Source organism: Enhydra lutris, unplaced genomic scaffold (genome assembly GCF_002288905.1).
Source record: "Enhydra lutris kenyoni isolate GAN:26980312 unplaced genomic scaffold, ASM228890v2 scaffoldscaffold2, whole genome shotgun sequence".
In the NCBI taxonomy this organism is placed as follows: domain Eukaryota; kingdom Metazoa; phylum Chordata; class Mammalia; order Carnivora; family Mustelidae; genus Enhydra; species Enhydra lutris.
The window spans coordinates 47,328,855-47,341,834 of record NW_019154086.1 but is presented as its reverse complement, the minus strand read 5'-3'; the positions used below and the strand labels follow the sequence as shown (position 1 = coordinate 47,341,834).

Genomic DNA, 12,980 nt, shown 5'->3' with positions numbered 1-12,980 from the left:
GGAGGGGCACCTGGGTGGCTCAGTGGGTTAAGCCTCTGCCTTCGGCTCAGGTCATGATCTCAGGGTCCTGGGATTGAGCCCTGCATCGGGCTCTCTGCTCGGCGGTGAGCCTGCTTCCCCCTCTCTCTGCCTGCCTCTCTGCCTACCTGTGATCTCTCTCTCTCTCTGTCAAATAAATAAATAAAATCTTTAAAAAAAAAATACAATGAGATACCACCTCACACCAGTCAGAATGGCTAACATTAACAAGTCAGGAAACAACAAATGTTGGCAAAGATGCAGAGAAAGGGGAACCCCTCTACACTATTGGTGGATATGCAACCTGGTATAGTCAGTGTAGAAAACAGTATGAAGGTTCCTCAGAAAGTTGAAAATCGAGCTACCCTATGACCCAAAAATTGCACTGGTAGGGATTTACCTCAAAGATATAAATGAAGGGATCCAAGGGGCACCGGCACCCCAATGTTTATAGCAACACTGTCCACAATAGCCCAACTATGGGAAGAGCCCAGACATCCATTGACAGATGAATGGATAAAGAAGATGTGATATATATAGATAGGTATATCACATCTTCTTTATATATATATATATACATATATATATATACACACACACACATATTTTATATATATGTGTGTGTGTATATATATATATGTATATATATATATATATAAAATTTGGCCATTAAAAAGTGAAATCTTGCCATTTGCAACAACATGGATGGAACAAGAGGGTCTTATGCTAAGTGAAATTAGGCAATCAGCAAAAAACAATTATATGATTTCACTCATAGGTGGAATTTAAGAAACAAAACAGAAGAGCACAGAGGAAGGGAGGAAAAAAAAATAAGACAAAATCAGAGAGGGAGACAAACCATAAGCTACTCTTATCCATAGGAAACAAACCGAGGGTTGCTGAAGGGGAGGGAGGTAGAAGGATGGTGTAGTTGGGTAATGGGCATTAATGAGGGCACATGATATCATGAGCACTGGGTGTTATTTACAACTGATGGGTCACTGAACTCTACTTCTGAAACTAAGTATACTGTATGTTAATTAATTTGATTTAAATAAATTTTAAAAAGATGCCTCACAAATAAGGATGTCAGTGTGCCTAGGACAACAGGAGCAAGGTGGGAAGTAATGGGGAGAGTAGTATGAGATGAAGTTAGATGAATAATAGACAATATAGGCCATTGTAAGGTACTTGGCTTTTATTCCTAATTAAATGGGGGCTCATTAGAGTATTTTGAGTAGAAAGAAGACTTGATCAGACTTAACTTTTAAATTGATCACTTTGATGGCTTTGTTGAAGATGGATTTTGAGGTGGAAGGGAAGGGTAGAAGCCAGGAGACCAGTAAAGACACTATTGCACTATTGCACTAGAGATGACGTTAAAGGCTGACAGATTCAGCAAATAAAAATACAGGATACCCATTTAAATTTGAATTTCAGATAAACAGTAAACATTTTTAGTATCCATATATCCTAGATACTATGTGGAACACACAGAAAAAAAAAAGGAAAAAGAAAATCTATTTATTGTTTATTTGAAATTCAGATTTAAATATTGGAAAGAGCCCATATATTCATCAATTGTTGAATAGGTAAGCGTGTGGTATATATATACAATGGAGTATTACTCAGCCAAAAGGAAAGAAATCTTGCTATTTGCAACAACATGTATGGAACTAGAGGGTATTATGCTAAGGAAATTAAGTCCAAAAAAGACAAATACCATATGATTTCATTCATATGTAGAATTTAAGAAATAAAACAGATGAACATAGGGGAAGAGGAGGAAAAATAAAGTAAGATGAAAACAGAGAGGGAAGCAAACCATAAGGGACTCTTAACTATAGGAAACAAACTGAAGTTTGCTGGAGAGGAAGTGGGGGGATGGGGTAACTGGATTATCGGCATTAAGGAGCACACTATAATGAGCACTGTGTGTTGTATGCAACTGATGAGTCACTAAATTCTTCCTCTGAAACTAATAAAACAGTATATGTTAATTAAATTGAATTTAAATAAATTAATCTTAAAAAGGTGCTCAGATTTTGGATATATTTTGAAGGTGGCACAAATAGCATTTGATGATTGAGTAGATGTAAGATACAAGAGAAGGACAGTAGTATGATTTTAAGGTTCTTGTAAATTGAACAACTGGAAAGATACAAGTTGTTATTAACTGGAGTAGATAAGGCTGCAGGTCAATCAAACTTATAGGGATGAGCAGGAATTCAGGTTTTCGACATGCTGAACTCCTTTCTTTAAAGATTTATTTATTTATTTTAGAGAGAGAATGGGCAGGAGGAAGATGCAGAGGGAAGAAATCTCAAGCAGACTCCCTACTGAGCATGGAGTTTGATGTGGGGCTCAACCCCATGACCCTGAGGACATGACCGGAGCCGAAATTAAGAATTAGACACTTGGGGCGCCTGGGTGGCTCAGTGGGTTAAGCCTCTGCCTACGGCTCTGGTCATGATCTCAGGTCCTGGGATCAAGCCCCGCATAGGGCTCTCTGCTCAGCAGGGAGCCTGCTTCCTCCTCTCTGCCTACTTATCAAATAAATAAATAAAAATACTAAAAAAAAAAAAAAAAAGAATTAGATGCTTAACTGACTGAGCCACCAAGACACCCCTGCTTGGACATGTTGAACTCTTAAGTCCGGTGGTAGATTAATGATCATTCTTTTTATTGTCATGCATTATAACTTACATATATGTACCAAATACTCTGAAAGAAAATAAATAATAAAAATAATTTAAAACACTATCCTCATAAGAACAAATAATAAATAATAAATTATATTTATACTATATTATATAATATATAAGAAATAAATAATAAAATAAGTATAAATAAAAATAATAATAAATAATTTTAAAAAAGAAAGTGATCAAGGCCTTTTGAAGTTGTGACCTTGACTAATTAAAAAGCTACTTAAAGAAAAACTAAGCAAACTTATGTGTTTTTAAAAAGCTAGAAGACACTGTCCACCTCTGTATTGTCCTCAGGGCCTGGTATTATATATTTCTGTAGGAAGATTCTATATAAATTCTGAAGATAATCATGAGCATACTTATTTAAACTGTATATTATAGAACTAGTTTTTCTCTTTTTTTAGTGTTAAGACACGACCAGTGCGGATGCCTCCAGGATATCAAGCAGAGCTTGTTATTCAGTTGGTGTGGGTGGATGGTGAGCCTCCCCAACAGATTACTAGTCTTGCTGTAAGCTCAGCATATGGAATGTAAGTAGTTAAACATTCTAATTTGTATTATTTAATATATTTGACATACTTAGATGTTTCTTTTAAAATACCTAAGTCCTAAAAATAGGAAGAAACCCTTACTTAGATTTTAACTTGATTGAAAATGGTATAAGAATAATAATAATGTAAATAAAACCTATGATTATTTGTTCTTGCTTGAAGTCAAATTTGTGATAATATTCCCATTTTTAATGTTAGGAGGTTGTTAGGATGTTAATACACATACTTTTTTTGTTGATTTTCTATCCCTTTCCTCTTTGTGTTTCAACTTGGATACTTTCTTCTGACTTGTCTTTTAGAGTTCATGATTCTCTCTTCAACCATTTCTAATCTTACACTATATCTACCCATGGAGTTCAGTTTCAGTTATTTTTCAGTTCTATGCCTTTCATTTGGCCCTTTTTAAAGCTTTTTGTTATCTTCCTAAATTATTACTCTTGCCCTTCATTTCCTTGAACATGCTGAATATAGTTTCTTTAAATATGTGTTTGATAATTCCCTATGTGGTATCTAGTTTATTATTTGTCTTGGGTTTTGATCATATTATCTTCATGTATCCCAGATTTGCTTTCTGGTTTTGTTTCTAATTTTTTCATGGAACATTATATGAATTTATATAACATCATATAAATAAATAATAAATAAATATTATAAAGATGATTTCAGGTTCTAAGTGATGTTATTATCTTCTGAAAAGTATTCACATTTCCTCTAACAGGCTAAACTAAGAGGAAATTGAAAGCTGAGAACAACATAATCCAGTCAGATATTCTTTGAAATTGGGTTGTATTCCGTTTAAAAGCTAATTTAATCGTAATTAATCATTATTTCTAGATTGTAGTCCTCCATAGAAGTTGTGCCAAATTATACTCCCACCAACAGTGTTTTAAGAATGCCTGATCTGGGCACCTGGGTGGCTCAGTGGGTTAAGCCTCTGCCTTCGGCTCAGGTCATGATCTCAGGGTCCTGGGATCGAGTCCCGCATCGGGCTCTCCGCTCAGCGGAGAACCTGCTTACTCCTCTCTCTCTCTCTCTGCCTGCCTCTCTGCCTACTTGTGATCTCTCTCTGTGAAATAAATAAAATCTTTAAAAAAAAAAAAAAAAAAAAAAAAAAAGAATGCCTGATCTTCCATTACCTTTTTAACAATGGTGTATAACCAAACATTTTCTTAAGAAGTATATAAGTAGAATTTTCTCATATCTTAAGTGAATTTGAACATATTTTTCTATACTATTGACACTTCTTTTTATAGTCTTTGTCCATTTTTCTGCATAGTTGTTGGTATTTCTCTTACAGGTTTGTGAAAACTATTTACAAAGTAGGAAAGTTAGTTTTCTATGTGATGTAACTTGCCAGTATTTTCCCTGCTTTTGTTTATGAGGATGTTTAGGATGTTTTTTTCCATGCATAAATTTAAAAAAAATTTTTTTAAATAACTCTATTTTTATGGCTCTGGATTTTGTGTAATACTTAGAAAAGCTTTCCTCCCTTTTTATATTCTCTTTTAATATATTTATTTTTTAAATATTTAAGTATTTCTTCTACCTAGGATTTATTTATGTATAAGGTATGAAATAGGGATTAAACTTTCTTTCCACATGATTAAGAGTTGCAGCCAACACCACTTCCTGAATACTTCATCTTTTTCCTCAAAATTTGGTATCTTTTATCAAATAATACATTTTTAAAAATATATTTGGCTCTACTTCTATACTTACTAGTCTTCCCCTAAGCTAAGTCTAATGGTGAATATACATAAGGGGCACTTGTTCTTAACTGAAAACTTGTTTGGTAAGAAAACTGACAGAAACAGCCCTTTAATGAATGGTGGAAAGGATGGAAGTGTAGGACAGTCAATAATCCCATTATTTGATACAGCAAGAATACATGTTTACAAGAATATAGTCCAAGTAGTTATGGCCAATGACTGACCTCAAGCTATTTTCAGGGTTCTGTACTCAAAAGATTGGCCTATAAAGGCAGGGAATGATAAAATTAAGAGGCTAGGAAAGTATATCACCAGGTTCAGAAGCTGAAAGTTGTTTAGAATACATTAGAGAGCATATTTTCAACATAAAATAACTGGGAGTGACAGTCACCATAGAACCTCTGAAGAACCAATCTTACATGAGAAAGACAGCTTGGACACCTTTCTCATAGACAGTTTGGACCACCAAAAAACTCCAGCTTAAGTGGCTACTTATATACATCCCAGCAAAATTTTAAGAAATAAATAATACCAATATTACATAAAATCTTTCTGAGAATTGAGAAAGAAAATGTCATATTCATCTCTTTATGGGCCAGCATAATCTGATGCCAAAATTTAAAGAGACCATTACTAAAAGTGCAACATTAATATAGGTGTAAAAATCCCAGCCAAAATATAAATAAATCTAGTAATAAAATAATTACATATTACAATCATATTTGGCTTATGCCAGGAATGCAAGGCTTTTTTAACATTTGAAATGAATTGATGCAATTCATCACATTAAAGGATAAAATAGAAAACCATATAAGTGAGCCATGAAATGCAAAAAGCAAAAACATTTGGTAAAATTTATAATCTATTGATGATTTAAAAAGAAAAATTAACTATAACAAGAAGGAAATTTCATTAACCTGATACATGGCAGCAAATATCAGTCATACCTCATAGTAAAATGTTGAAAGGTTTACCTCTGAGATAAAAACAGGACAAGGATAACTGCTATCACCACCTCTATTCACAGTGTACTGTAAATCTTAGCCAGACCAGTACAGAAAGGAAAATAAATCAAAGTTACATAGATTAGAAAAAAAGAAATGGAAAGAAATGATTATTTATATAAATAATTTAAATACTTTACAGATAAATTATTAGAATTACTAATAATTTTAATAAGATTGCTGGGTATGAAGTCAATGTAAAAATAAATTACATTTCCATACACTGAAAAAAAATAGAAACTAAAATTGTATAAAGATTCCACTTATGGGCACCTGGGTGGCTCAGTGGGTTAAGCTGCTGCCTTCAGTTCAGGTGATGATCTCAGGGTCCTGGGATCAAGTCCCGCATCAGGCTCTCTGCTCGGCAGGGAGCCTGCTTCCCTCTCTCTCTGCCTGCCTCTCTGTCTACTTGTGATCTCTCTCTGTCAAATAAATAAATAAAATCTTTAAAAAAAAAAAAGATTCCACTTATAATAAAATAAAAATAATAAGATACCTAGGACTATACCTAATAAACAATGATCAAGACCTCTACACAGAAAACTACAAAACTTAAGAGAAATTAAAGAAGCTAAATCATGGAATATAAAATTCAGTAATAGCTCAAAGATATTGGGTTTTCACAAAATGATCTATAGATTTACCACAATGCCAATACAAACTTTAGCAGGGTTTTTTCCCCTGGAAGTTTAAAACTCGTTCTAAAATGTAGAGAATTGCAAAGGACCACACTAGCTAAGACAGTACTAAAGAAAAACAGAATTAGAAGATTGCTCTATTGGAAAACAAAATTAAATAAAGATATATTAGTTATGACAGTGTTTTTATTGGCACATGGGAGCTAGAAAAAAAGACCAATGCACAGAAGAAAGAGTGCAGAAAGAGATCCAGGCATTTAGCCAAATTGGTTCTGGAGAGCAATAGAGGAAATGACAGGTTTCCCCCCAATAAATACTACAAAGCCAATTGAAAAATTATATAGAAAAACTGAAATTTGACTCTTCTTTCTGACTATACACAAAGATTCTAGGAGGTATTATAGGAGAATATCTCATTACACTTGTGTTAAGAAAATATTTCTTCAACAATATTCAAAAAGTATTAACCATAAAGAAAAACATTAAGAACATCTTAGAAAAAAAGGGCATCATTAAGAGAGTGAAATGGCAGGACAGAAAGAGATATTTGGATTAATTGTACCTGACAGCAGACTCATTCATATGCAGAGTGTGAAAAGAGTCTCATGAATCATCAATAAGGAAAACTTAAATAATAGAAAAAATGCAGAAGAAATTTGAGTATGTCAGGAAGAAAGATACATAAATGGCAAATATATTATCATATATATATGAAAAGGTACACAACCCCATTAGTAATGTTGGTAGAGTTTACAAAGACACTGGGTAGCAGGAACTCTCATACATTTCTGTTAAGAGGATAAATTGTCAAATCTCCTTTATAAAATTGTTAGCATTATTTACTCCATCTTAGCATACAATATGTTGGCATACACTGCAACCCAAAAGTTTCATTTCTGGGTATATACCCAATGAAAAGCAAGCACATGTGTTTCAAAAGACAGTAGCATTATTTGCAATAGCAATATTATATCCTAATAGCCCCAAACTATAATAAAATATGTCCATCAGAGTAGATTAAATAAATTATTAACATATCCATTTGAATTCTACAGCAATTAAAGTGAAAAACTACATTTACATGTAACAATATATATGAAAAAAGCAAAACATCTATCATAAACAAGGAAAACTGGTGTAGAAAGTCAGATTTGGGGAGAGAAAAGAAAAGAAATAATTGGCAGAAGCATGAGGCAGCTGTTTGTAACATACTATTTCTTGACATAGTGGTGGTTATGTGGGATTGTTCACTTTATGATAATTCACTCAAGTGTACAATTATGTATACTTTATGAATGTTTCACTTGAATAAAAAATTAAAATATAAGATTTTTGCAAATTGAGTAATTTCATTTCTAGAAATTTATCTCATAACTATGCTCATATTCCATATTCCATTAGTGCAAGTAACTTATAAAGACTATTGATTATTGTATTGTTAATAACAAAAAACTGGAAGCAACCTATTGTCCATTAATAAAATTCTAGGTAAATAAATCAGATTGCACATAAATATTGTGGAGTTATTTTAAAAAGTTCATGTCCTATGAATTTACATAGAATAATTACCAAGAGATCTAATAAAGTTAAAAAAAATAAAGGTACAGGATATTATTTATACTATGCAATATTGCTTATCTGTAATATGCCATAAACATCCAGAGTATATTTTTTAAATTCCTACAAATTGGTAAGAAAAAAAATAAGCAAACTATACAGGCAATTCAGAGAAGAAATACAAGTGGCCAATAAATATGAAAAGATAACTTCACTAGCAACAAATTTTAAAAAACAGAGACAATAGAATAGCAATTTTTATCCATTATATGAGAGAATTTTTAAATATTGTTAGTATTTTCTGTTAACAATATGAGGAAATGAATTCTCTTTTATACATTTTATCTTTTAAAATAAAACTAATCATATCTTTTGACCCTAAAATTCTAATCTGAGTGCAATTTTTACAATTTCTAAAGACTCTAACTTATGCACAGTTTGCAGAAGGATGTTCTATATTACACATAATAACAAAACATTTAGAACCTATATAAATGTCCATAAATAAGAAGATGCTCTTTTTAAAAATATGCTACTTTTGTACTTTAGAATACAATGCAATAGTTAAAGAACACAGACAAGAAAATATGTCTTTGACATTTTTGTGAAAATAAGAAATTTATAGAACAAATATATGCTTGTTAAAACATGGAAAAAGGGCAAAAAGGGTATAATAACTGTTAACAGCAACCATTTTTGAAAGAGGGATTGGCATACAGTGGGCCAATTAAGGGGAATTTTATCTTATATTTATTGTTGAAATTGTTAAAGTAAACTTTCATTTTTAAAATTAAAAAAAAAAAAACTTAAAAAAAAAAGAAAAGTTTGCTTTGTGCCTCTGAACATACTTTCCTTTGGGACTTGGCAATGTGAATTGGTGAGAATCATCAGACACCAGAAATGCTTAGAAAATCTTGGACCTATGGTATGTGACCAATGACTTGAAAGTCATTTGAAAGTGTAAATATCAAAACTGATAGAAGGTAGCAAGTAACAGAAGAAAATGTGTGGAGAAAAAACAGGGTGAGAAACCAAAGTAATTGAATGAATCTAGTGAGAAGATTAAATTTTAATATTTTACTTTTATCCCAAAGATAAAAACAATTATGTTCTATTATTATGAGCTACTCTTCCTCCCATAACTTCCAGAGGATACAGAGCCATAAAGGTTGATGGTTAGGCTTAGTGGAAGTTCTGTTTCTTTAGTACAGAATTAATCAAGTACAGAGTTAAAGAGCTTGAATGCTAGAGTCAGATTCTTTGGGAATCAAATCTTAATTCTGTTTTCTATTTGTTGAATCTTAGAAAAGTTAAAGTTTCTGTGCTTGACTCCCATATCAGTAAAATAAGATAAAATGTTGAAAGGATTAAATGTATTAACACATATAAGATGTAACTTTTATGGGTGTCTGGCTGACTCAGTAGAGCATTGTGACTGTTGATCTCAGGGTTGTGAGGTCAAGCTCCACATTAAGCATAGAGCTTACTTAAAAAATAAAAATAAAATAAAATAACTTTTAGGCTCAGGGCAGGATACACATGACATATCCAAATAGAATAATTGAGGAGTTTTTAACCAATGGCATCTTATCTAGGATGTAGAAAAACATAAAATAGTGTACTATCCCAGGGCTAGAAAGGATAGTGCTTCATTAACCACCCATACAATAATAGCTTGAAGACATAATTACTAAACATTATTTATTGAATACAAAATAAATGGATAATAGAGTGATTTTATCTAACAAATACAAAAAGAATTTATAGATGAGGAGAAAATCAAGATGGCAGAGTAGAAAGGTTCTGAGTTTAAGTTCTCCATGGACACATTAAAATATGACTACATATAGGACACGCTCTCTGAGAATGACCAGAAGACTAGAAGAATAACTCTTACATAATTGAGGCTATAAAAGAAAAGCCACATGGAGACAGGAAGAGGGGAAGAGATGCAGACTACTCAAGACCTATATCCCCAGTATGACAACCCACATGTGGCAAGGATATCGCAAAGTCAGGGGTACTCCCTGAGAAGGTAAGTGTTAAGGCACCACATTAGGCATCTCTGCCCTGAGGATCTGCACTGGGAAGATGTGACCCCATAACATCTGGTTTTGAAAATTAGTGAAGTTTAACTCTGGGAGAGCTATGGGGCTGTAGGAAAATGAGACTCTGCTCATAAAGAGCCTGTGCACCAACTCATTTACACCAAGACCCAACAGAGAGGCAGCAGTTTAAAAGGAACCTGGGTCCTATTTGAAGGAGATTTATTGACTAATTTTACTATGTGTGCTGGAGAGACAGTATCTGTAGCAACTTTCTTTAGGAATAGATGCACTTTTTCATATTCCTCTACCTAACTAGCCTGGTACAGGTAGACACCATTTCTGATACTCTCCAACTACCTTGTTAACATTACTCATCCCACCCTGGTGTTTCCTTATGGGCCTATCCACCAGGGCAGCTGCAACAGTCATGGCCAGAACTTGCAGTCAAACATAAGAGAAGCTAGTCCTGCCCCCCACGACCACCCCCAAAATTCACAGAAGCTGTAGACAGGCCTCTCAGCCAGGTGTGTCAAGGGTCAGCCCACATACCAGTACACCTGTAGCAGCTGCAACCCAGCCACAACAGAATGAAACACAGAACCCACATAGGGGATACCCGAGAGCACCTGGTTCTGGTGAACAGCTGGGCTTGTACTTCTGGGCCACACAGGAAATCTACCTAAGGCTACTCCTTCACAACTGGGAGATACAGCTGATCTACCTAATATGTAGAAACAAACACACAAAGTCAAGCAGGATGAGGAGAGAGAGGAATATATTCCAAATTAAAGAATAGACAACCTTCAGAGAAAGAGCTAAATGAAACTGAAATAAGGAATCTACCTAATAAAAAGTTCAAAATTATGATCATAAAGATGCTAACCAAACTTGAGGAAAGAATAGATGAACACAGTGAGGACTCAACAGACAGATAGAAAATATAAAGGAGAGCCAATCAGTACTGAAGGATATAATAACTGAAATGAAAAATACACTCAAGGGAATCAACAGCAGATAAGATGCTGCAGAAGTACAAATTAGTGATCTAGAAAACAGGGTATTGGAAATCACCCAAGCTGAACTTCAAAAAGAAAAAAGAAATTTAAATTGATAATAATATAAGAGATCTCTGTGACTTCAAGGGTACTAACATTCATATTATAAGGGCTACCGAAGAAGAATGAGAGGAAGGGGCAGAAAATTTAATTGAAGAAATAGCTGAAAACTTCCCTAACCTGAGGAAGGAAACAGATATTCATGTCTAAATCTCACAGAGAACTCCAAAAAAGAAGAACCCAAAGAGGCCTACACTAAGACATATAATAATAAATGTCAAAATTAGAGATAAAAAGAGGGTTTTGTTTGTTTGTTTGTTTAGGCACAGTTAGTTGGGTACAATTATTAACATTATCTTAGGGTTTGCAGGGTAGAAAATAGTTTCTATCTCAAGGTGAACTGCACCAATTGTTAGCAACTTCCTATGGAGTTTTTTTTTTTTTTATGTTCAATTAGCCAGCATATAGTACATCATTAGTTTTTGATGTAGTGTTCAAAAGCAGCAAAAGAAAAGTAACTAGTTATGTACAAAGGAACCCCCATAAGGTTATGAGGTGATAGTTCAGCAAAAACCATGCAGGCCAGAAGATAGTGGCATGACATATTCAATGAGTGGAAAGGAAAATACATACAACCAAGAATACCCTATCCAGCGGTTTTCATTCAGAATTGAAGGAGAAATAAAGAATTTCCCAGACAAAAGTTAAAGGAGTTCATCACCACTGACCTGGCCATATAAGAAAAGTTAAGGGGACTTCTTTAAGAAAAGAAATGGCCATAACTAGAAGTAAAAACTTATGAAAGATAAAACCTCACAGGTAAAAGCAAAGATACAGTAAAGGTAGTAGATCAACCACTTACAAAGCTAGCATAAAGGTTAAAAGACAAAGTAGTAAAACCAATTGTATCTGTAATAATTACTTAAGGGATACACAAAATAAGAAAATACAAAATATGACATATACTTAAAATGTGGAGAGGTGGAATACAAATATAAATCTAATTGTTTCACATCATTTAACAAAAAGGATATCTTTCTTCTGAATTGTCATGGCACTTTTGTCAAATATCAGATGACCATTTATGTGTGTTTATGGCCACTCTTCTGTTTCATTAAAATTTATTTTTTATCTTTATTTCAATACCAGTCTGTTTTATTCCTATAGCTCTAGAGTAGGTTTTCCTCCCCCTTCTCAAATACCTGCAATATATATTTTTTAAGATTTTATTTATTTATCTGAGAGAGAGAGAGAGAGAAGAAACAAACAGGGCAGGGAGCAGCAGAGGAAGAGGGAAAAACATATTCCCTACTGAGCAGGGAGCCTGACACAGGGCTAAATCCCAGGACCCCAAGATCATGACCTAAGCCAAAGGCAGACACTTAACTGACTGAGCAACCCAGGTGCCCCTATTTATTAAGTATTTTTAATATCCTTGTTTGCTACTTTTGTCATATGTTTCATTTCTGTAGATTTTTTTTTCCTCTGCTTACCAGTCATGTTTTCTTAATTCTATATATGCCTGCTACTTGTTATATAGAGGACATTGTGAATTTTACATTATGGTGGTATTTTGTTGATTCTTTTTAATAGTGTTGGAGATTTTTCTGGAAGGCAGTTATGTTATTTAGAATCATGTTTCTAAGCTTTTTTTAGGATGGGGTTCAGAAGAGCCTTTAGTTCATGGCT

At 33.5% G+C, this 12,980-nt stretch overlaps 1 protein-coding gene across 1 annotated transcript in view; it reads left to right on the top strand.

The window, feature by feature from the left end:
- The window catches only part of LOC111150096 (syntaxin binding protein 5 like), a 416,035-nt gene that overhangs the window by 296,019 nt on the left and 107,036 nt on the right, over window positions 1-12,980 (top strand). Inside the window, exon 18 of the mRNA XM_022507443.1 lies at window positions 3,134-3,259. Coding sequence (XP_022363151.1) covers window positions 3,134-3,259 — 126 coding nt within the window. The remainder of the gene's footprint in view (window positions 1-3,133; window positions 3,260-12,980) is intronic.